Source organism: Protopterus annectens, chromosome 3.part1 (genome assembly GCF_019279795.1).
Source record: "Protopterus annectens isolate FY-2018-M chromosome 3.part1, PAN1.0, whole genome shotgun sequence".
Lineage (NCBI taxonomy): Eukaryota > Metazoa > Chordata > Ceratodontiformes > Protopteridae > Protopterus > Protopterus annectens.
In genome coordinates this window covers 5,796,203-5,822,404 of record NC_056732.1, presented here as the reverse complement: position 1 = coordinate 5,822,404, position 26,202 = coordinate 5,796,203, and the positions used below count along the sequence as shown (strand labels likewise).

The following is a 26,202-nucleotide window of genomic DNA, read 5'->3' as shown; positions in this document are numbered from 1 at the left end:
GCAGCCCCAAATTTGACTTATATTGGACTTGCAGGGGGTGATTTCCAGACTGCCTCTGTCCATCAGGGACAAAGGAGCCAGACCGGGGTGAATTGAAAATTACCCATCCAATGGTCCAAGTTATACTTAAATAGGGACAGGGAGGAACTCTGCTTATCATGGATGGGAAGTCTGCTCCAGAGAATGGGAATTCTCTTAGAAACATACCTCCAACATGTCTTATTTGTGTTGCAGGCAAGATTTCGGTCCATTTGTTCTGCAGATGTGCAAAAGATTCATCAAAACAGGGTCCAGGGATGCCTTGTATGCCAGGCAAAGATCACCTCTCAAAAGTCTGTATAATACCCAGTAAAGAGACAGTGCTTTGAGGTGATCAGTGTAGGATGTTGTGTTTACACCCTGTATTCTTTTTGTAAGAAACCTTTGTGGATATTCAGTTGCTGCATATGTCTGGTCAGGTACATATAGGTAGCATTATAATCTATGAAGGCCCTGATGAGGGCCAAGTGCAGTGGTACGAGGACCTCTCTGGACCTAGATGCCATGCCTTTGCTTATAAGTTGAGCAACATAGATTCTATTACTACACTGGGCACATGTTAGTCAAAAGTTAGTTACTATCTACATAAGTTCCATGATTCCTGACTAGTGAGTCAACTTTTAAGGGTATTTTACTAATGCTGTAGCTACCTGGGGTGGCAGACTTCCCAAAAGGTACTATAATGCATTTATTGGTACTGAGTTTTAAGCCACGTCTTTGGCCCCTAGCATTTTTCCATATTAGACCTTTCTGAAGGGTGTTCTCATCTTGGGGGGATTCAATGACTGCTCCCATTTTGCAACCACCTGTGAACTTGGTTAGCCAAAGACCTCTGACATTGATTTTGACACCCAAGAAGTAAATGCCAAAGAGAAGTGGGCCTAGCAGAGAGCCCTGGTGGACTATGCTGCTGACCGCTCTCTTTGTAGCAGTGGCCTCACTGATTCTAACCTCCTGGGTCCTATCAATGAGCCAGCTAGCTATCCAGCATGTTATAAAGGGGTTTATACCTAGTTCTACAAGTTTTCTGACAATGCCAGAGTGGGGTATTGTATAAGGTGCCTTAGCCAGATCTAGGTAGGCAGTATGCACCATTTTCCTCTTATTGATTGTCTTAGTGACCTTTCAAAGAAGTCCACCAAATTCAGTAAGCATGACCTTTTGACAAAGCCACATCAGGATGGATCCATTGTCTGAAGGTCTCCTATGTCCTTGTTGATAATTTTCATGATAATTCTTTCCATGGTTTTGCAAACAAGGCCAGTCTGACTCATGGGTCTGTAGTTTCCAGGATCTGTTGAAGGTCCTACCTTATGAAGATATATAAATGTTGCAATCCTCCATTCACATGGCACAAAGCCTGTTTTAAGACTACAGAATAATGACTCCAGGGGTCCTGATAAGTAGCACTTTAGACTAATCAGGAGGCTTCCTCAGATGTTACTGGGGCCCGCCGAGTATGTGTTGTTGGCTTTAGTAAGTAAAGCCATAGCTATAGTTGGAGGGGTTATATTACAGAGTATTACTAGGGGATGGTTGAAGGTGAGGGGGGTGGTAAAGTTGGAACTGAAGTGGTTCACTAACAGGTTCATCATCTCCCCAGGCTCGGTGAATGTGGCACTAATTAACCACAGCTTCAGCACTTTGCTGTATGCTGCCCTTGAGCTTTCTGACATAGCTAAAGGCTTTATGGTTATCTTCCACCTGGGAGGATATCTTACCCTCAGAACTGGCTTTGCTCAACCTAATTAGCTCTCTTAGTTGCCTATTTGCTTTTACTTTTATGGAAACTACCCTTCCTGATTTTTGCTATTTTTTTCCCTTTTGTTGTACATCCTTTTTAATTTGGGGTATCACCAGGGTGTTTTTTTTTCTGGAATTACTTCTGGTAGGTACAGCAGCCTGAGAGCAATTCAGCATAGGCTGGTGTGCTCTCAGGGTTTGGAGAAGCACTGAATTTTGACAAACCATCAATTAACAGGTAATTTGTCTTGAAATAGCTCCTGTCTCTGGTTTTAATAAGTTTACAGAGTTGATTTTGATTTCAAAGGAGACAGTGTTATGGTCGGAGCTTACCATGGAGGACAAAACACTGGGGATTGCAGTGTTTGCCCATATTTGTGAGCAAGAGCTCCAGTATGTTGGAGCCTCTAGTGAGTGTACTCACTATTTGTCCAAGAGTGTTTGTATTTACATAGTCCAGAAATTTGAAGCCATGTAAGATTCCCATTCTATGGGGGGGGGGGGTAATTAAAGTCTCCCATGCGTAGGGTGTTAATTTGGATGGTAAGTGTCTCCAGTAGGTCCACGTATGCACTGTGAGCTTTCTTGGATATGGAGGGTGACCTTCTGCTTGGTAGGATATGGTACAAGATTGTGTCTATAGTGATCTGCACTTGGGAGAAATCCAGGATGTAGTCACGTCTGACTACCCTAAAGGTATGCTTGTTACTGATGTATATTGAGACACATTATCCTTTAGCCCTTGTCTGTGCCGCTACTGGTCTAAAAGTGTGGAAGACACTGAAACCTTGCACTGCCAGGGTACTCTCTGACACTTTAAACCACACGTCTGTAACTGCAGGGATATCTATATTCTCGAATGTGAGGAAGGCTTGGAAGGGGTGTAGTTTTGTTACCTAGGCTCCTGCCATTGAGCAATAACATCTTGAGGTTCTGTCGAGTTGATTTTGCTATATCTGTAGGTTTGTCAATCTGGCAATGCCTAAAAAAAGGCAATATGGGACGGATACGGTTTTAGCTAGTATTTGAAAGCCTAAAGGGAAAAGGTGCAGACCATCCTTGGCAAAGCAACTGGTCTGTTGACAGTATCCTCCCAAGCTGAAAAAAATATGAGATCCCATTAAAATGGCACCAGAAAGATAGACAGTTGTTGAAATGGATCATTTTTTGCTCATATTGTAGCATCATCCTTAGTGATGCCAACAAGCTGATCAGTGCTAGGCTCATACCAGCTTGAGACACAGAGTCTGAAAGCTCCATAATGTCGCTCTTCATATAATCCATGGATGTATGTCTGAAGTCATTTACACTATGATGGAATCATACTTGTGCATGTGGCATAAAGACTTGAGTGCATATGTAATTTGGCACAGTCTGGCTCTATCTTCTTCTTTTCAGTCTGGTAAGAGAGGGCATCAGTATATCTTACAATGGAGTCGCTTGTGATAAGAGAGTGCTGGGAAGTGTGTTTGCCTGACTTAGGGGCTTTGTATTTTGAGCTCCACTGAAAGTGCAGTATATGTGGTGTTTGATGTTGCATTTTCTGGGTGCCTTTGGGCTTGCTGAGGCATAGTTTTGATAGTGGGTAGTCTATCTTTGTTGTTCAGGAACACTGCTTTTAAGTGCCTCAGCATACATTAGTCTACATGTGTGTGTGTGTGTGTATATAGTGTGTGGTTTTGACAACCTGATGTGAACTTTAACAGTTTAGCCTCCACTGTAATCGTGTACGTACACTTCTTGCATACGGTGTCTGATTCTTTAAGGATTAAGTGGTTGTTAGCAAACATGAAAGAATTGCTATATTGTCTCAAGACGTCCATATCCACTAAGCTGACTACAGAAAAGTTAGAAAATTGCATATCCATACTGTTGAGTCCTTTCATTTGTGAGCTACAAGTGGTGGTGTATTGGGGTTAGAAGGCTACTAAGGGTGATTTGTTTGTGCAGACTAATAAAGGTGCTTTATTGGAGCAGTTTACATTAAACAGTATTACATTCTACTAACTTTAATATTCACACAGTACTGAATGCTACTAAATCTATAGTTACTGCTACTAGACACCCAACTAGCTGCTCTAAGCTTACTGACGCACAAATGTCCATCCATCCATCCATAACTCCTTTCCCATTTTGTGCATCGGGTCGGGGTGTCACTTCAACAGTGACAATCATCTAGACATAAGGTTTATACTACCGGGTGGCTTGCCCTGAAGATGTGGTTCTTCCACACCACATACTCACATGCACACTCACACCTATGACCAGTTTAGCAGGTATATGCACTATACTCTTGCTTTACAGGTTACAGTTTTATGGAACATTCTACAGAGAAAATTTGCTTTCTAGGTGTTTGCTACTGTACACGGTGCTGCTAACACACATAAACAGGCAAAATTTATAGCAAAACAGAAAACTAAGAAAACTTAATAATGAGCCCTCTGGCTAATAAAATGGCTGTACGAGTCCTTTTGCATACTTCCCAACTCATACACCTCCTGCCACAAGATTAATAAACCCAGTCGTCCTAATGTAAAAAGACAGCAGAAGAGAGCGCAATGCTACCACAAACCACTTAAAACAACCAGCTGGAAATCCATTATGATCTTTGGGGACTCCTCCTGAAAATTCAAAAGTATCCTAGAAATCAGTGGAAAAGCATGCAGGAACATTCCCGTCCAAGGAAAAAAGCCAGTCTACTTGCAGGAAGTCCTGAACTAGAATTTTGCCATTTGATTGCTTAGAGACACAGCAAAAAGGTCCACCTCAGGAGTTCCCACAGATAGATCAAATCAAGACCCTTTGATCTAGTTGCCATTCATAAGGGTCTGCCTCTGTCCTGCATAGCCTGTCTGCCACATACATTTTGCTCTGATAGAAGTCAAGGTACATGTAGAGTGAGACTGTGCTGTAAAGCTATATCCCATGCTAACATGGCTAGTCTACAAAGGGGGGTAAGATGTGGGATCCCCCTTGCTTGTTTATGTACCACACAATAGTGGTGTTATCTGTAAATACTTGAAGTTGTCCTGGGAACCACAGATGATTCAGACAGTTGATAGCCTTGATAAGAGGTAGCATGCGTATGTTATTTGGTCCGTCTTTCATGTCCCAGAGACCTTGCACTTCTACTCATCCTGACAGCACTCCCTAAGCAATGTCTGAGGCATCAATAGTGACTGGCTACTTTGAAGCAGGAGGGGAGAATGGGAGACCTGGACTAAGGGATATTTGATGTATCCACTGAGTGATTTCTCTTTTTACAAATCCCAGAACTGGAATTTGGAAACATAGAGGGTGTTGACACTGGGACCAAAGAGACTTCGGGTACCACTGTATCTTTTTCATGTGGAGTCTTGCAAAAGATATGATGAGAATCATGTACGCCATGAGACCTAAAATCCTGAGGTACTCCTTCACTGTACCAGAATTCTGAATGTAAAACCCTGGAATAGAACAAAATGTAGATCTATTGTTTTCCTGTGATATACTGAGATGTTTAGCAGGCACCCCAGGAACACAATCCTGTGAGATGGAGTCAAAAAAGACTTTTCAATGTTCTCTTAGAATCCCACTCTGTTTAGATTTCTTACTCGGGTGAGAGATCCTGACACTTGAAATGACTCTGCAAAGATAAGCAAAGTTGTCTAAATATGGAAAAATATGGATACCCTGTAGCCTGCAATGTTCTACGATAGGAGACGGACCAGACATTTTATAAATGCTCTTGGAGCAATGGATAGTACAAAGGGTATGGCAAAGAATTAATAATGTGATCTAGACAAATAAACCATAAGAAAACATCTGAATTATGGATGAATAGGAATGTGATAAGCATATTTAAAGATTACTAAAAAACTCAGAAGAAGAATGTGTAACAGCTTGCAAAGTGTAAGCACTTTGAACTTGCGCACTATCATAAACTGATTTAAGGAAAAAAAAAAGATCTAGAACTGGTCTCCAGGAATGCTCTTTCCTTGGCAATTAAAACAGTACTGAGTAAAATCCCTTCCCCAGCTGGGAAGGAAAAACTGCTTCCATCACCCTCTGAAACAGCATATTATGTAAGACAGGAAGGAAGAGCAGGGTTTGGTCTGGTGGATAAAGAGGAATCCCCTGGAAAGGATTAAATTTCTTCCCACTACCATTTGTAATGTAAATGGATCACATTCAGAACCTATTTGTCTGAAACAATCTGTTGCCAAAGTTTATGAAAGTGATGAGAGACTGCCAGTGTGTGTGTGTGTGTGTGTGTGTGTTGGGGGGTATGACAAGGTTCCCCTATATAGTCATTTTGCCTACTTTGACTGTCTTTCATTCTGGGGACTTCCTGCTTTCTTTTCATAACCTCCCTATCATTGCGTTTTAACTCATTAGCCCCGAGTACCATCACATCGCTCCTCTGTGCTCAACTCCGAGCGTGCTATGTGACTGCAGCAATTGTAGGATTTTACACCCGAGTGCCTTGCACAAGCGCATGAAACTTTACAGTCATTGTTGCTCCACCTGTGAAAAATAAGTTAAAAAAGTACCTAAACTTTGTCAGTTACTTTCTCAACTTTGTTTTAAGTGTAGAGTTATGTGATGTTTACATTTGAATTTCAGGAAAAAATCGGCTCACCATGCACTTCTATACAGTTCTTAGCCTAGCAAGCCAATTCTCTATTCATTGCATGAAGCAAGTGGTGGCATCCAATCAGTTTCTTGACTTCTAAGCCACCACTTGCGTAACACCTCTACTCCTAGATGTAATTTCTGTTTGATCTGGCAAAATAAATAGCGGGTCCTGCAATAGCAATTCCTTTTATTTTTCTGACATTTGCAGAGTTGCCTAAACTGCTACTGGATCCTGCTGTTTATTTTGCCAGACCATTTACTTCTGTGTGCTGGTTCGCAACTGTGAAGATACTGCCACGACAGCTGCATCGAGAAAGCCTGAAAATCTAGCAAGTTGACTACAGCTGCAACTGAGAGTTTTTCTTCTTACCTAGAGGTAAGTCTATCACCAAAGTTCACTTGGGAGAATCGCACACTATAATGCCTTGCATCTTCGGAATTATTTTAATTTGCTGCTGTCCGTCCTCACTATGTCGTGGTCTACCCCATTAAATTCAATCTTTGACAAGTGTTCGAGGTTTTCTTTGTGGCTGCGATGCATCCTTTTCTGTACAAGTTAACCTTTTAGCTGCAACTATTTGCATGTTGACGTTGCCTTTATTTGTTGTAGTCACTGGTAGTCCTGCGGTTAGCATCACAATTTAGGCTTGTAACATTTTATGCTCATTTCCAACTGCTTAGTCTCTTTTGTGGTGAGTATGTATTTGGGACTGTGTTGCCTGAGAAACAAGTGGTCTGTAGTGTGAATACATTAATGTTCTTACAGGAAAGCAGGACTTGAATGTAAATCGAAGTGACTGAACAGCAAAATAAGCATTGTGAAGTGCATACAAGTGCTGGTTACATCAATGTGTTTTTTTTTTCCAGAATTCTGGATTTGTGCTGAATTTTTTTTCTCCATTCTCCTATAAGAATGGCCTTTATGTCAATCCCTGGAGTGTGCTTGACTACACAATAGTAAAGCCTATAACTTAGAATAAATGTGAAGGTTTTCATTTTTGGCTGTATTACTTTCATATTAAACATCTTGGAGAAAGCTAGCTAACATCTATTGTTATCCTAGATGTATGTCTTTTTTTATGCTATTATGGAACACTGTAAAACCATAGTCTTAAACCACCACATCTGTTCTTTAAACAACATTTGTGTGTGTAATGCATTTGATATTTATTTTAGGTGAGCATGACTCCTTTTCATCTTAAAATTAATTCTGTAAATGTCACAAAGCAGTTTTACTGTATGCAGAGTTTTGCTGATGTATACTGATTGGAAACTATATGCTGTGTATCATTTTATTTTGCATTGGAAATCATATTAATTTTCTTCGTAATAATACATTACAGTCAATGTTTCCTGACACCCGGAGATCTTTGGGGTAAAAGACTGGTCATTTAGTGAGCTTTTAAATTAGCTTTTATTCTCATCTCTTTATGTATGTAATTGAGAGGCTCTTGTCTTACATTTCAAATAATGGCTGAATTTTAATGTGACTGTACATTACTATCTCACAGTTATACAACAAAAGCTCTGGTTCAAAACCCAGTAAGGTCAATACTAAAAATTAAAATAACCCATAAAGGAAAGAACAAAATAGCACACAGCAGTACTATAAAGGCCTCAGATTTGCTTTTCTTCTTTATTGATAGAAATCAGAACAAAGAGCTGTATAGGTATGAGTAAAGAGCAAAATCTCTTTTGTTGGGTTACATATTGGTGCGGTGTTGAGTTTTTTTTTCTTCTGTTGCCTCAGTTAGCTCAGTGATTTACTTCAATCTAGAAACAGCATTTCAGTTTATAAATATACCACTAGAGCTACAGTTAGTAGCAGTAGTTATTGCTGACATATATTTGCAATCTGTTACTGATGTGAAACGTTCAAGTCCTCCCCATTGGAGCTGCTAGTGAATGGTTTAATATTTATCCTATGAGAACATCTGCATTTATAGGAGCAACACGAGTTGATGTAACATCTTTGTTTGATTTCTCAGTATTTTTTTTTTACATAATTAGAAAATTCATCTCTGGTTTGGCACCTATGTCTTTAGTGGACACAGGCAGCCTGTAAATAATTCATCTTCCAGCCCCAGCCCTTACTTAACACTTATCAAGGATACCAGAACTTGTCAGAGATTTGGGATGTGTGGCTAGGCTTAAAAAGACCCTAGTGGCCATTAGCTGAGTACATACCTATGAACCTATTATGCTCTGACATTAAAGGCCTGTTGTGTAATAAGGTTTACTCTTTGTTAAGCCTGTCAGCAGCTTTGACAGTTCCTCATGTCCATCTAAGACACATGTCAAATGCATCTGTTTTGTATAGTGATAAGAAAGAGCAAACTGGGTTTTCCTTAGAAAGAATTACACCGTGAGGTGGTGAAGCTTGATCTGAGGCTGGAGACAGAGCTGGAATAATACCAGAATGCAGCCTGCCTCACACCTCTACCTAAAGGGTTATACCTCTACCAGCAGTGAGCAGGCCTGTCACTTTCTTAGGGCAATTCTCCTCATACTGTGACTGTTTGGAACATGTCTGCCTTTTCAGAGGATTTTGTTAATTATACTTTGATGAATAATATATGTTACTCTCAGTTAAAGTCCCCTGACAAACAGCACATTGTTCTGTGTCCCAGTCTATTATCAGAATATTTTAATTAGTACAAATATGCCATAAACAGCGTAAGTTATCTTTGACTCGGGTTTCAGAGATGGTTATGATTTTTTTTTTTTTATGTATCCAGCTTTCAGGTGTATACTTCAATTAACAAGAAACAAATGAAATGACATGGAAATGAATATCTAAACTTGTGATTAACAGAAGTTACTGAAGGGTAGTTTGGGGAAATATTTAATTCAGGTGCTTGTGCATACATGAACATTTTATTGAAGGGGTCGCTTGGCTGAATGCTACACTTGCCTTGTGTAAGACTAGATAGGTAGGGTTCTAATATCACTCCAGCCAACTTGGGGTGTGTGTGCATTCTGCAATGCTCTACAAATATAAATAGGTACTGGTACTATTCTCACTGCATCCAGGTGTGTGTGTGTGTGTGTGTGTGTGTGTGTGTGTGTGTGTGTGTGCGTGTAGATGTTATTTAGACCATTTTACAGCAGCCTATGGGATCATAGGTGTGTACTACGCTAATGGCCCTGGGGCCTTTACAAGCCTAAACCTGGGATTACCCTGGCACTGAGCCACCCAATGTTAGTTCCCTGTGCCTTTGTCAAGTAGAGCTACTGGAGTTATCCCCGGGGTAAATTTTCTATTTCCCATCCACTCATCAAGATTTCTCTTGAGGAGGGTCAGCGAGGTGCTCTGCTTGACATGTATGGGAAGTCTATTCCATAGCATGGGCAGTCTCTGGGTTATTAACCTGTCCCTCCAGTATGTTCTGTTGATTGTGGTAATGAGGGTGATGTCTGTGGAGCATGTGGTGCGGAGGGAGTGGGATTTCTTTAGATGTAGCATTTCTAACAGAGCTGGATCAGACATGGCTGGGTGCCTGGCAATCTACTGGTATTGTTATTGGTCTTTTTTTTTTGGGGGGGGTAAATTTGGCACTGAATCCGTCAGCCAGTATATTGGCAATAACTGTTGGCTTGGCGACACTTAAGAAACGTCCATGGTTTCCATGCAAATGTTAGGTCTGACCTTTGTTTGTTCTCTGATCATTGGCATTGGTGAACCAGATATTTTGGAGAATATTCTTGCCTTCCTTTACTTCTGTGTCATACTGTAACCAGAGAATGGTTAGGTGAGAGAACATGAATTACTACTTTTTGGATTAATTCTTACACAGATCAGCCAGACACATTTGACATGTTTGCTTGTCTTATTGCATTTCTGATTATAGTCAGTAGTTGCCAGAGTCAGACAAAAAGGTTATTACTTGCCGACTACTACCAGCCTGGAGATACCATATAGTCTGGGTATTTTTCTTGGCTTTGTCAGTCATGTGTGGAATTTAGGTGGGAGGAAGGGCTCAGCAATATCCAAGTGTTACACTATTTTACAGAACTACTCAGTTCTCCTTACTGATGAAAATCGCTCTGCACGAGGTAGTATAATGAATGCCTACTCAACAGGTAATGTGCAGCAATTATCACCTGTGTCTGAACATGCATAACTTTGTATGAATGAAATGCAGGTAATTATCACATAACAATAAGTGCAGTTACAGTGTAGCACTGAGTCATTATCACGTTTCAGGTAAAACTCTCAGCAGCTGTCAGTGTTACTCACATAAGTAGAAGTCGTTACACATTGCTCAATGTACAAGCCAGATTGTTTTTTTCTCTACTTGTAGTCATTGCAAGCCCCCCCCCCCCACACACACACACACACACACACACACACACACACACACACCAGTTTATTTCTGTGACTTGTACAATTTCGAGAAATGTAACAAATATATGAGGCAAAATCTGGAAAGTCTGCAAAATTCTCGACAGTTGCAAGGAATTACAGGGATAGATTTTAAATATTGTGGTTTTGAACTTTGAAAGCTACTAGAATAACAGGATTTCTGCTAGAATGTATTTTCTGAAGGATATGAATGTGTATCTTAATATTTAGTGACTTATGTCTTCAGTGGTGTGCCTGAAAAAGTACAGTTGTGTACACTTACCATAAATGTAGATGTTAGAGGGTATTCACTGTTGCAGTAATCACACTTTGGTTATCTGTCTGCAGGTAGACCTCAGTCGGCCCGAATACCACAGACTTAGTATTTCGTCAGTTGCTGTCGCTTCAGGACTGATGTCAGGTCGTCAGGGGTATAAAAACAGGCAGCCGATGCCATTACATCAGTTTTTCTTGCCTCAAATGTCAGAAGCCCCCCAAATAGGGAGCTAAGTTATGGTGGAAAAAACACCACCAGTAAAAAGTAAATACCAATAGCCCTGTAAGGGGTGAGTAATAGAGATAGAGAGGAGAGAGAGAGAGACAAGGGGGTTGGAGGGTGGGAAACCAGGACTGCAACAGTGAATACACTCAAACATCTACATTTATGGTAAGTGTATACAGCTGTACTATACTCTTCATGTTTCACTGTTGCAGTCATCACACTTGGGTTGATTCCCAAAGGTGAAGAATGGGTGGAGGCAGTCAAGAAGAGTTGGGGCTGGCTAGTATGCCCTGCAGGACTGCTGCAGCCCTGGATTTGGAAAAGATACGCAGGTGGTAATGTTTGGTGAAGGTGTGAACAGAACTCCAGGTAGCAGCTTCCAGAATGTCCCTGGTAGGGACTCCCCTGAGGAATACTGTAGAGGTAGAAGTTGCCCTAATGGAATGCGTTCTGACCCCCTGAGGGGTTATTTTCCCATGGTGTTTGAACAGGAATGGATACAGTGTACTATCCATTTGGAAATTGTTTGTTTTGATATGGCCTTGCCCTCTGAACCGGTGCAAAACTGACTAGTAACTGGTCAAATTTCCTGAAGGGCTTAGTCCTATCAAGGTAGAATCCGAGTTATCTGTGCACATCTAAAGAGTGCAGGATCCTTTCCCCTTTATTTTGAGGATTAGGGAAGAAGGTTGGCAAATGGATAGATTGGTTGAGATCTACACTGGACACCACTTAAGGCATAAAAGTAGGGTTAGTCCTGAGGGAGACCCTGTCAGCATGAAAAATAATGAAGGGTTCCACAACCATAAGTGCTTGTAGCTCAGACACTCTTCTAGCTGAAACGATGGCCAGAAGCAAGGCTGTTTTCTAAGAGAGGAATTTAAACTCTGGCATAAATGTGGTATAAGCTTTTCCAGTGCAGAGTTAAGGTCCCAAGTAGGGGTGGGGGCTTTCCTTGGTGGCCTTAAGTTGTTGGCCCCTCTCAGGAACTGTTTGATGAGAGGGTGAGAGAAGAGAGGTGGCTCAGTGTTGTAATGAGCAGAGACGGCAGAGGCATGGATCTTAATAGAAGAGAAGGATAGGCCTCTGTGGAGTAGATCTGCTAGGTAATCCAGTATTAGAGGTAAGGAGGGCAGTGCTGTATCGGCTCCTTTAGACTGAATTCTGGAACCTTTTCCAGTTATCAGCATAGGGTTTCCTTGCACTGGGTCTTCTGGCTTCAAGAATGCTGTCCAGCACCTGCTTGCTTAGGCTGATCACTGGGGGAGAATTCAAGGAATAAGCCAGGCTGCAAGATTCAGGGTTTGCAGTTGTGAATGCACAATCTGTCCCACCTGCTGAGTGAGGAGGGTTGGGATCTGGGGTATGTGCCATGGTGGCACCGGTGACAATCTGCGCAGTAGTGGGTACCAGTGCTGGCGTGGCCAGTCTGGGGCAATCAGGATTGCCCTTGGTCTGTCCTGTCTTATCTTGAGTAATATTCTTGTAAGAAGAAGCAGAGGGGGGGAAATGCATAGACTGAGAGGTTTACCCACCGAAAAGATAGGGCATCCACTTTCCAGGCCATGCTGTGAGGTGTCCTGGTGCAGAATTTGCTGAGCTGGTGATTGTAGGGGGAAGGCAAAAACGTCCACCTCCAGGGTCCCCCATTTCTGGATTAGAAGGCTGAAATTGCTGGGGTCTAATTGCCACTCATTTGGGTCTAGGAGATTTCCGCTTAAGTCGTCTGCCGGAGAGTTTTGTTTGCCTGGCAGGAATTGAGCTTGCAGATGAATATGCATGTCAAAGGCCGTGTTCCACAGGGTCATGGCTAGCCTGCAGAGTGGGTAAGAGTGGGTTCCTCCCTGCTTGTTGATGTACCACATAACTGTGGTGTTGTCTGTTTTTATTAGCAGGGGTCCTGGTGAGAGTAGGGATCTGAAAGCTGTCAGAGCATGCTGAAAAGCTAGCATCTCATTTTGGTTGATGTGCAGATGAATTTGACTTTGGCTCCAGTGGCCCTGAATGCACTTGTCATCTAGATGTGCCCCCCAGGCATAGTCTGATGTGTCTATGGTTAGGATCTGGGTGGCATGGGGTTGTGTAAAGGGAAGTCCCTAGTTGTGGTTGCATGCTGATGCCCACCAAAAGAAACTCTGTCTTTAGACAAGGTATGATAGGTATGATGGTCTCCAGGTTCTGAGAATGTTGGCACCAAAGACTTTTTAAGTACAAGTGAAGTTTCCATATGCAGTCTGGCATATGGAATTAGTAGAATGCAAGAGGCCATAAACCCTAGAGCCTGCAGGATTTTCCTTGCGGACAGCTGGGTTCAGGTGGCCATTTGAGCGAAGTAGCCTGTTAGACAGGCTTGTTGTTCTGGAGTAAGGAATGCCATCTGGAATGTTGTGTCCAAGCTTGCTCCCAGGAATACAATCTTTTGACTGGGGACTAGTTTTGATTTCTTTTCATTGATAGTGTGCCCCAGTGAGGTTAGAAGGTTCTTTTCAAATGTTAGCTGCAACAGCATTTCCTGACTGTCTGCCTAATCAGGCAATCGTCCAAGTAAGGGTATATTTGAATCTTTCTCTGTCTGCAACAGGTAATGGCTGGAGCCAGGCATTTTGTGACGATTCTGGGAGCAGTGGATAAGCCAAAGGGAAGTGCAGAGAACTGATAATGCACAGATCCTGCCCTGAAACATAGATATTTCCTGCATGAGTCCCTGATAGGGATGTGCAGATAGGCTTCTTTTAGGTCTAGGGTGGCTAACCAAGCATCTTTTGGACAGCATAGGAAGAAGCTGCTGAAGGGTGAGCATTTTGAATTTTGCTACCACCAGGAAGGTGTTTAGAATGGAAAGATCTAGGATTGGGAACCAAGTGCCCTCTTTTATGGGAACTAGGAAAACTTTGGAATAAAACCCTTGACCTATCTGTTCTGCAGGAACAGGTTGAATTGCTCTTATGGAGAGCAGGGATTGAACTTGGTTTTCTGCCTCTACCCACTGGTTTGGAGGAAGGTTTGGGAACCCTTTTGGGGTTGGCAGTGTGTGGAAGTACAATTTGTACCCCTGGGATGCAATGTTGAGGACCCATCGGTCTTTGGTGATGGAGGTCCAGTTTTTTGCATGGTGGGCAAGTTTTCTTCCTAGGGACACGGGCAATTGTGCAGAGGTGAGGAGTGGAGGTGATAAGTCATTGTGAATTCTTTCCATAAGGGGGTTGCTTAGCTCTCCCTGTTTTAGAAGTGGAGGTACTCCATTGCTTAGATCTCTGCATACCCTGAGACTGTAAACTGGGGAGTCTATTCTCCCTGGGTCTAGTTTGAGATGGCTTTGAGAGGACCAATGCTTTGAGGGGCAATGCCTAATGAATCTAAGAGGCTGCACTTGCAAAAAAATCTTTGACTGTCTGCATAGACTTAGCTTTTTCTTCCATCTTTTTTAAAACCTCTATTATTCTGGTGCCAAACAGATTGCCCTTGTTCAAAGGAGTGTCTAGTAATTTTGATTTGACATGGTCTGGCAAGGTCTGCTCCCTCCTTAAGCCAAGCATGTCTTCTCAGTACAGAACCAGTGACCGCTGCCCTTCAAGATGCTTCTAGGGCGTCAAACCCACATTGCAAGTTATGCTTGCTGACTTGGCTTGCAGAATGCATGTTGTGTCTTGTTACGTTTTCAGTTTATCCCGGTTAGGGGTCACCACAGCGGAACTCCGGTCCTCTAATGTTTGGTAGTGGATTTTTACGTGCCGAGTTACCAACCCTGACGCACAACCTTCAATGAAGGCATGCCTATTCACACATGCCTCCACATAAAAGACGCTCTAGCTGAGAATCGAACTCGACAACGTCTTGCTGCGAGGCGGCAACGCTACCGCAGCACCACTACAGCAAAGCTCCTGTAATTCTTTATTTTCTGCACATTCTGTAAAGGTAGACAATTTTTGCTTAATAAGTTCCATAATATGTTGCTTGTATTTCAGCATGTGAAAGTGGAAATTCAATGCCCTAATGGCGAGAGTTGCAGAGGTGTATACTTTTTTACCCCATCTATCTAAAGCTCGGGAATCTCTGTCCGAAGGGGTGGGATTCTTAGCTGTAGTTGCTTTTATACCTTTAGGCCCTTGGGAAATGATCCCTGAGTCAGCAGTAGGATTTTTGAAAAGAAATTTGTGAGGGTCAGGGACTCTGTAGTACCTGTCTGGTTTCCTTGGAGCGGGGGTAAAGTATCAGGAGTTAGACTGGATTCCATGAAGACATCATCCACAACATCCAGAACAGGAGGGATATCTAAAGGTCTATGTTGTGGCAAATATAAAAATTCTCCGAGTCTCTTTTTGGACCGAGGATAATCCTGGCATTCACAGTGGAAATGCTCTCTTTAAAGTATGTAGGGTTTCACCAAAAGAAAAATCCTCTGGAGGGGAAGCAGAGGGAATGGATTCCTCTGCATCTGAATCCTCATAAGCAGACAAAGGCATATCTTCATATTCAGCAACCTTAGAGTTGGACTCTTGGTCAGTTAAAGCTGCTGGGGACAGGTCTCTTTCTCTTAGCAGGGGAAGGCTGCCTTCCCCTAATCAACATGATCAGGTCTTCTGCCATTTTAAGCATTTGAGATTGTAGCAAGGAAGCACATGCTTGAGTTTGTTTCATCATTTTTTTAGGCGTAGCTCGTTCTCTTGGCCCTAGAAACTCGGTAGTTTTAGACAGAACTGAATACGTGAAAAAAGTGTTCGGTTTGTGTCAAATATCAGTAATGCGAAGAAATTTCTCGGAAGCCGGTGCCTACACAGTGGCCCCGGACCCATCCAAGGTAGAGACATCCACAGGTTCCATAGTCAAGAGTCTCGCAGCACACCAGACTCATAGCAGCCTGCGAATCCATCGAAGTGGGGATCAGGGGCTGTGAAAGCACCTCACTGAGTACTGGTGACTAGCTTAATGGAAACGTCGTCGGTAGTTTTGGACCTGTGCGGTCTGTCTCTTTTTTTGGAAGCTCAGTAGTCAGATGGCTTACCGAAGCTATTTCGGAATATGTAGATCAAGAGCGAAAGTATTTAGTGACAATAAGGGACCGACTATTAATAGTTCGGGCGTTGAACAAAGCACAAAACCGACAGCGAGTTACATTGTGGTCTGGGCCAACAGGTGACGCAGTAAGAATGGAAATCTCGGTGTGGTATTTGCTTTCCACAGGCGAGACAATTATTAACTTTTTCTGACATCGGTTAGAGCAAGAAAAAAGAATCCCCAATGGGGTACTTAGCTTTAGAAGACTTCAGGATGATTCAGTTCGGAAATGAAAACTCAGGTAGTGGCCAACCGGCTCTCACCCGAACTGCTTCGGCTTCGGGCTCCTCTGCAAAAAAGACTGATGTAATGGCGTCGGCTGCCTGTTTGTATACCCCTGACAACCTGACATCAGTCCTGAAGCGACAGCAACTGACGCAGAAATACTAAGTCTCTAGTATTCGGGCCGACTGAGGGCTACCTGCAGGCAGATAACCCAAGTGTGATGACTGCAACAGTGAAACACGAAGAACATCCACAAATTTTATGACACCCTGACCAAAATTATGAAGCTAAACATCGACAGTTAAGACACATACACACACACACACACACACACACACACACACACACACACACACACACACACACACACACACACACACAAAACACATTGTAGTGGTCACTTGGGTGACTGTCTCATTTTGGTGATTGTACATACTAGAAACTGTTACGGAAGGGTCATTCATGCAAATGGTTCATGTTGGTCCTCATGCATACTGCAAATTTTTCACTGAAGGGGTCCCTTGGGCGAATGCTTCAATTCACCAAAGCAATGGACAAAGGCAAAACAGTGCATACTGCCTACCTTTATGTATCCAAGGCATTTGCTATAATACCTGAGTTGGCTATGGTAGGCAAACTCACGGAATTAGGCATAAACCCTTATGTGATCCAGTGGATAATGAGGCGGCTGTCAGATCAGATAGGACAGAAGAAGTTCAGATTGGGGGGGGGGGGGTCTATCTTCATAAAAGAGGCCAGTGACTCACTATCTGTGGATAAGTGCTCCACCATGGGTAACATACAAATACACAACTAAATACATTAGGGTGAAATGTCCCACTCAGTGTATATAATGATTTAGTAATTCACTATGGTGTAAAGATGTTTGTTATTTTAATTGTTTTATTTAATTTGACATTTGTTAAACATTATTGTTTGGTGCATGTGCAAACATTAGCTCACTGATGAAAGCACGTCAGACTTTGTTTTCTGTCAGCATGCAGTCCTGCAAAATTTACCCACAGTTCCTTTTCTTTAATTTATCTGTATTTTCATGAGTAAGATACAGATGCAAGTATCCATTCTAGTAATGTGGTTCATATACTTGTGAATTAATGCAACTGAACTGCATATGATGAAACAGCTTAATGTCACTACATAGTGCCTGATGCGTTGCTTTGCAGCTGCCTCTGTGCAGGTGAGCAACATTATATTGTTCTATACCGCTGTGTTTTTCAGCTTTGCGTTCACCCTTAAGACATCACACCCCTCAGTGAAGATGCCATCTGCTAAGGTGTCAACCAACATTTACTTGGGCAAGGATATTGATTCTGACAGTAATACCAGTGGGTCCAAAATGCAACTGGACCTTGAATCACAACATAAAGCAAACCAGAGTGAAGATGACAAGAAGATGCCCCTGTCCCAGCTATTTCTGACAGACCCCTATGCTCTGCCACCCCTGACCTCACCCCTGTTGATGAAACTGACCATGACAGTGAGGATGATGTGCCACTTGCCCAGCTAAGGAATGCTGGCACACATAATAGTGGTCATCAACTTGAATCCGATTTTGACATGGAGGATGAATTGCCTCTGAGTTAAGGCAAGGACATGGCCTGACTGATGGACCTTTGGAGCCCTCCACAGCCCAGGCCAGGCCTAGTGCTGACAAGGAAGTGGATATGCCTCCTACTGTACATGAGTTCAGGCATAGTCCACAGCAGGTTGATACGGCTGGAGAAAGTCCACTGGATCTGAGCCGAAGTAGCTCCTTGTCAAGCAAGGATCTGAGTGTGCCACAGCATGGAATGTGAGCGAGTACTCCACTCAGAAGTGTATACAAACCAGTGGGTACTGAAACTGATCACTGTGGACCATATCTTAACCAGAGCAAAAAAAGGAAGCTAGCAGGTACGGCTGGTGCAAGGCAAGCAAGCTAGTTAGACCAAAATGAAAAAATGCCAGCACCAAGAATGAATTAAGTAATGGTAGCTTTATTTAAGCTGAAATACTAGACCAGTTTCAGCACATGGCTTTCATCAGTAGATTGTTACACATAGAATGAGAAGGTCCTGCTATAAATACCTTTATAACCGGAAGTAGAAAGACATCATTTCCTGTCTCAAGAAGAAAATGTAATTGTTACAAAAATAAACATAAAAAATGAAAATAAATATTGGCATACATAATATAACAAAAACTTTTACTAGTAAAAACACTGGTCATTTATATTATATTGTTTTTTTTGGTAACTGTAGTTCGGATTGGATTATCTATCTTGCAACATGCACATGTCAAGCGTTTTATGTTGGACAGACATCCAGACAGTTCAGAATTAGAATATCTGAACACCTGGGGGATATCAGAAATGGTAGGATTACAAATGCCTTATACAGCCTTATACAGACACACTATGAATCATCCCACTGCCAAGTTTTCATTTACTATCATTGATAACATTATAGGCAACCGTGCTTTCAAAACTGGATGGCATGATATTCTGAATAACACAGAGAAAAGATGGATTGTGAAATTAGGGAGTTTGTTTTCCCCGGACTTAATGACAAATTATCATAATTCAAACATTGTTCCTTTTTGACTTTAATATTGATGTTAGAATATGTATATTTTCAAAGCACATGCATTTTGAATTGTATTATATTTTGTATACCAATATTTATTTTTATTTTTTATGTTTATTTTTGTAACAATTACATTTTCTTCTTGAGACAGGAAATGATGTCATTCTACTTCTGGTTATAAAGGTATTTATAGCAGGACCTTCTCATTCTATGTGCAACAATCTACTGATGAAAGCCATGTGCTGAAACCGGTCTAGTATTTCAGCTTAAATAAAGCTACCATTACTTAATTCATTCTTGGTGCTGGCATTTTTTCATTTTGGCCATATCTTAACCACCATGGAGTTTTCGTTCTCAAGTGTGTGAGGCTAACCAAAAAGATACAGTGAGCATGCCCACCAGGTAACATCCGGGAGAAATGCCCAACACCAGTTCGCATTGATGACTTTGTTGTGTGTCCGGTTGGCCCAGTAACCAACCTGGACTCAGACAGCACAGAGATGGATGTCCTCAATTTGATGTTCCCAGAGGAACTGTACTCGTATATTGCCGATACAGCTACCCGCTATGCTGCACAGAGGCAGGCTGCAGCAGGCAAGGTTGATAAGAGGTGGAGTCCTGTTTTTTCTGGAGAAATACACACATTTCTTGGTGTCAGAATATACATGTCTATTGTACATGTTCCAGAATACAGGCAGTGACAAAAACCTCAGACTGCCACAAGGCTCTGTGGGTCATGACAAGCTACATCACTGCATGTAGGACACAGTATAATGTGCATCATGAGGTGGCAGTAGACGAAGCCATGGTTGGCTTCCGTGGATGTCTGACATTCAGACAGTTTATGCCTGGCAAGCCGGAGAGGTATGGCATTAAGGTATGGGTGCTGGCTGACTCACATAATGGTTATGTGCATGAATTCCAGGTATACACTGGAAAGGCAGAGCAGACCACAGAGATTGGACTGGCACACTGAGCTGTGGTTAACCTAACACAGGGGCTGATTGGAAAGAAGCATCACATTTACTTTGACAACTTCACCTCTGTCCCTCTGTCACAGCAACTGCTGCAAGACGGTCTGTACTGCTGCAGAACCATGCACACCAATAGGTCAGGATGGCCTGTAACGTTCAACAGACAAGGCCATTGGTAAAGCACCTCGAGGGTTCTACAAGCAGTTGCAGAGTGGATCACTGCTTGCAACTGAATGGAAGGATATCAACCCAGTATTTCTGCTGTCAACTAACAGTAACCCAACCTTGGCAGTCTCCAGGACATGCAGGTGACAGCATGAAGGAAACAAAAGTTTCAGTGTCATGTCCACCAGTTGTAAACATATACAACACCTACATGAATGACTGTGATGCAATTTTTCCCTCCAGGAAAGGACACATACAAAAAGACAAGGTCAGGGTCAGTCTTGCTTTTTCTCTTTACATGTGCCCTTTCTGTGCCCCTTTGTCAGTGTCCACCCATGCAGTATTTCAGCTAAGGTAAGATAAGATTGCATCTTCTGATTGCGTGTGCATCAGCGGGGAGCACATGTAGACACCATAGGATCATCCTGGATGGCAGTGGGGAACTTGGAGACTCTTCAGCTCAGTCCCACTGGGCTGCTTTCCAGGATATGCATGGTTTCATGGGTGGGCACAATGATGCCTTCAGTCCCTCCCCGAAAGGCCACCTACAAAAAGAAAGAGTCTAGGTATGTCTTGATCCAATGCAATGTGGCCTTTCAGTCTCCCTTCAGTCTCCCTCCACTCTGGTACAGTAAATGTTTGAAGGGTAGGGCAGCAATTAGTAAGTTACTTCCTTCCCTGATCCCTTAGGTCCACTGCTGAATGGGCACATGTAAAGAGAAAAGGCAGAAGTAAGGCAGACTGCTGACACTGAAGGAGGTCATGAGACAGTAGTGGTATCAGCAGACTGAGTAGGCAGCCAGTACAGGTATGGGACACTTCAGAAAACCACCAGCTGGAGGCTCATGCCTGTCCTTGGCATATTAGTGGAGCAGTGGTCCTCACCCGGCTTTTTCTCTTTACATGTGTCCTTTCTGTGCCCCCTTCTCAGTGTCCACCCATGCAGTATTTCAGCTAAGGTAAGGTAAGACTGTATCTTCTGATGGTGTGTGCATCACTGGGAAGCACATGTAGATACCATGACTGTTAGGATCATCCTGGGTGGCAGTGGGGAACTTGGAGACTCTTCAGCTCAGTCCCACTGGGCTGCTTTCAAGGATATGCATGGTTTCATGGGAGCCACAATGATGCCTTCAGTCCCTCCCCAATAGGCCACCTGCAAAAAAAAAGAGTCTAGGTATGTCTTTCTCCAATGCAATGTGGCCTTTCAGTCTCCCTCCACTCTGGTACAGTAAATGTATGAAGGTCATGGCAGCAATTAGTAAGTTACTTCCGTCCCTGATCCCTTAGGTCCATTGCTGAATGGGCACATGTAAAGAGAAAAGGCAGAGGGAAGGCAGACTGCTGACACTGAAGGAGGTTATGAGACAGTAGTGGTATCAGCAGTTTTGAGTGGGCAGCCAGCACTGGTATGGGACAGATCAGATGGCCTTGCATGCCACTGAAGTCCTATGCCTGTCCTGGGGTCATTACTGGAGTGGCGGTCCTTATCTTGATTTTTCTCTTTACATGTACCCATCCAGCAGAATGCTGGCTGCACCAAGAATGTGTATATTTAAAATGATATCTGTCTACATGGTAAAACAACTGGGTCTGAATGCTGTACACATGTACAGATATCTGTTTTTTTTTAGGACTTAGGTTATAGAAATTATGATTTTTTTTTCATATTTTGGTAAATAACTTTGCAAGGGAGCATCTGAATGTGCTAAGTAATACCTCATTTTGAAGACAGTATTGATGGTTCCAACATGGTAAAAGAACTGTGCCTGTATGTTGTACACATGTACAGATATCAAAGTTTGTTTTGGATTTAGGTTATGGAAATTATGATTAATTTCATATTTTGGTAATACCTTTGCAAGGGAGCATGTCAGTGTGCCAAGTAATACCTCATTTGGAAGACAGTGCTACTCCTTACAACACGGTAAAAGAACTTTGCATGTGCACTGTACACATGTACAGATATCACAGTTTGATAAGTCTTGTAGGATTATGAAAATTAAACATTTCCAATACTTCTCATTATTATGCCCATATCTTTGCAAGGGAGTATGGTGATGACACAAATGATGCATCATTTTGAAGCTGACATTGAGACGGACAACTTCTACACTGATATGTAGCCTCTGTTACAGGTGATGAGATATTATGCTTTATTTATCAATTATGAGAAATATTATATTAATCATATTTCTGTGAATATCTCCATAAAGGAGAATCACACAGTAATGGTAAAGGTATCGTTTTAAAGCGGACATTCACACAAACAAATTAAATAGAAATTGCATGGGTCTACATGGTACATTGACCAAGATATTATGCTTTGCTTTTCCAAAAAGGTAAAACATATGCACAATATCAGCATTCCTTGCCAAATATTTAATGATGACTTTGATACGGACTATCAAGATTTATACTGTTGGAAAGGTCAGGGTCTGCTGAACAACTTTTGCATTTACATTTTTAGTCTAGCTCTTATAGTTAAAGAGTTATAATCATTTGTTTTCTGTATATTAGAAATGGATTTTCTGAAAATGAGCTCAGGCTGCACTGTTGTTCCTATGGTGGAATTAAGCAGGCAGCTTTTCCTGAGCTGCTCCAGAGTGAATGAGTTAAACGCCTAGTTACCAACATTCTGCCAAGACTGTATTTTGTTTCTGGCAAAAATTGGATGAGGGAGCAAAAATTACTTGGAGAAAGACTGACATTTTTGAGAGATTCCCTGAGTCAGCTTACCTCTATCACATTTTTGATAACCTCTGAAACACAGGGTCCAAAAACTGAATCTCTATCCTAAGGAGAATTAAAAATGTCATTTTTTACATCCTCCAAACAGGTTCCAAGAATGCAGCAGCAGCCCTGGAAACAGTATCTGCAGTCATAAACACACTTCAAGCAATGAGTAGTGACTTGCTAAACTGAATAAACTAAACTGCGCAAAGCAGCTTTTTCCTCACAGGAGGAAACTGTAGCTAAAAACATTCCTCAGCTACCACAATTATAAACCCCGACACATGAGTCTGACAATTCAGAATGCTAAAAATCAAAGTTGAAGAAGCACACACTAACCTTACCATCTTTGTTGGGAAGACATAACTAAGAATTAACAAAATGCTTAGCAGTAGCTGGGGTTAACTAAAGCTATAGCTGCTGGGTTCGGTATGGGCTTAGAGCATCCTACAAGAACTACTCTGGCAACATTAGCGCACACTCACACACACACACACACACACACACACACAGGGTGACAATGCATTAAAATCATCAATCTCAAATTCTCTGCTCAGGAATCAGAACAAAGCCAACCAATAATGGAGAACAAAGGCTCCAAAACCTGAACACTACAGTAATTCACGTAAAAGTTAATAGAGTACCAGGTTTTTCTTCAATATGCATTTTCTGAACAAAAAGGGCAAAACACTAAAGCATGGCATTACTGACGGACTGTAATACTCAGTGATATACCAAAAAAGCATTTTACTAAGGACAGAGGAAAAATATGACAAAAATGATTAATGTTCTATAAAAATCAGGATAATTCAGAGTTGTGTGTTAAGAAAGCCAAACAGCCACAGACCCAACATAACTCAACAATCCCACTTTTTCCTGTAGTATTATCCGTTAGAAAGTACTCACTGTATACAGCATGGCACTACTGGTTCACTAACGCACATCTTTTTCTTTTAGTTTGCCAGCTTATGTTCTTCCTGGGGCTGCTATTATGCATTACAAACAGGTTAACAACCCAAACATTGTTTTGTATACCGTGGTGGCGCAAAACATATTCTCCCATTGGTTCTCCTTTGGCCACAGTGTGCTCCAAAAAGACAATTTCTCATTGGCTGTCCACTTGAACAAATTAAAGCAGAACAATTTACCGCAGCAAGTAGCAGCAATAATTTTGCAGGCTGAAACTAGAGCATTCTGCCAATGTAGAGCAGCTGAGAGGTATGAATAAACATAAAAAAAACAGACAATTCAATTTCAGTAGATGGAAAAACAAAATAAAACACATTTTAACTTCTCTCCTTTTGGGCACCAGTGCAGATGCAGCACCCAGCTCCACCAGACACCTCGTTTACATGAACCATCCCAAAAACATTGCAAACCACACTGGGGGGTAATTCCAATACTTTTTGCAATATTTTGACTAATGTATGACACAGAAATTAATGTGATGCTCACATTTTGCAGTTACAATGGCCTTAAATATCACAGGAGAGGCTCACAATATAAGCATGTGTGCAGATTCCAGAAATCCATACAACTGATAAGGGGTTCTTGTAGAGGGTTGGTTCAATTATTTTATATTGTATTTGCCCTTAAACAGATCTAACAGGACAAACTAAATCTGGATTAAAGTAACAGCACTAAGCCTAAATCTGGAATAAAAACAACAGACTAAGCCTAAATCACAACAGTTGGAAGGTATGATCTATTACTTAAGTGTAGACTTGACTAATTTAATTTTCTGCAACAGACTGTAGTACATGAACATAACGTACCTCTATAGCAGGATAGTAGTTGTAGTTCCAGTACCAAAAATTTTTGGGGAGATAATTAGTAATTAAGTGACTTTCTGGCACAAAGGGATGAAATGTTTCTTTCTGGATTGTGTCTCTTGAGTCCCCGGCCTCGACATTTACAATCTCCATACATCTCCCTAAAGCCAGATCCTCAACAGAAGAAGAGTGTGTGCATTTCTGTGTTTTAAATCCATCAACAAATCTCTTTAGTGCCTCCTTACTTAACACATAACCAGCTCCTCCACTCATGTACCCTTGTTTAACATACGGTTTAAACTTCCTTCCGAAGTAAATGGGTTGGTCAGGGCTGTATTTTGACAGAAGCCATCTTAGATTGTCAAGTATCACAAAGGTGTCATCGTCGGCCTTCATAAACCAGTCTGCTTCGTCTAAGTGATGGTCGTGTACATACTGGAAGGCTTTGATAGTTTTCCAGTAGAGCTGGTCTCGGCCCTCTTTAGTTTCTAGTCCCACTGTGGGAAAGTCTTTGTTTTCTTCTGAGCTCATGAACAGCACTTTGTTACAGTCCTGGGCCCAAGTGCTCTTTACATGCTTAGCTTTTGTCTCCAAGTTTTGTGGCCCCGTCATCACCCAGCAGAGAACTCGTACCTTCTTGTACAGTGATTCTGCGACACTTCTGTCTTCTCCTGTTTAAAACACAAAAGAAAATAATGAGCCATATAGTACTTTTTTGCCCTTATATACAACAATTCTGAAATACTAACACTTTTTCAAAACACAAATGCAAATTAATGACCATGTAGAAGGCTTTCTATAACCTTATACAGTGATTCTGAAACACTGTCTTCTCCTGCTTAAAATACCAATAAGACACCATTAATTATCTATTCTATGCTGATGAAAATGTTTGTTTTAAAACTGGTTTAGTTTAATTCATACAGGGTATCGATAGTAATAGCAACAGAAAAAACACAAATAATCCCTAATGTAACAAAACAAAAACAGAAATGAAAGTAAAGTTGTTTTTTTTTCTTTCTGCAGTTTATAAATACTACAACTAGTTTGAAGTGAACAAGTGTGGGCTACTATTTTTTTGAATGTACATCCCCTATGCTTCAGTTCCAGAAAGGACTTGAGTACCAGATTATGTCTCAAAAATCTCAAGGCTCATTGTTTTAAGATGAAAGTTGCGCATGTATTTTCTGCACAACATTTGAGGTAAGGCTAATTTTGCAAAACTACCCACTCCGAGGTCTTTCTCACTTAAATGTCATCAATATTTCTACTTCTACCATCCTCACGTCACTTAAAGATAAAATCGGTTTAACACATTAACATTTCAGCCCTTTCATAACACTAGTATAAATAAACCTTCCTTTCTCAAACATTACATTACTTTACAGTACTCCCATACAGCTTTAAACTCTCTCTAAACCACACTCCACACCTTTTTCAGTTATTT

At 41.7% G+C, this 26,202-nt stretch overlaps 1 protein-coding gene across 3 annotated transcripts in view; it reads right to left on the bottom strand.

Annotated features, from left to right (window-relative positions):
• LOC122797963 (glycoprotein-N-acetylgalactosamine 3-beta-galactosyltransferase 1-like) overlaps positions 1 to 26,202 on the bottom strand; it is a 240,438-nt gene that overhangs the window by 43,300 nt on the left and 170,936 nt on the right. For all 3 annotated transcript variants that reach the window (XM_044066496.1, XM_044066493.1, XM_044066495.1), the window contains one exon: positions 24,759 to 25,426. In XM_044066496.1, the coding sequence (XP_043922431.1) occupies positions 24,759 to 25,426 (668 nt within the window). The remainder of the gene's footprint in view (positions 1 to 24,758; positions 25,427 to 26,202) is intronic.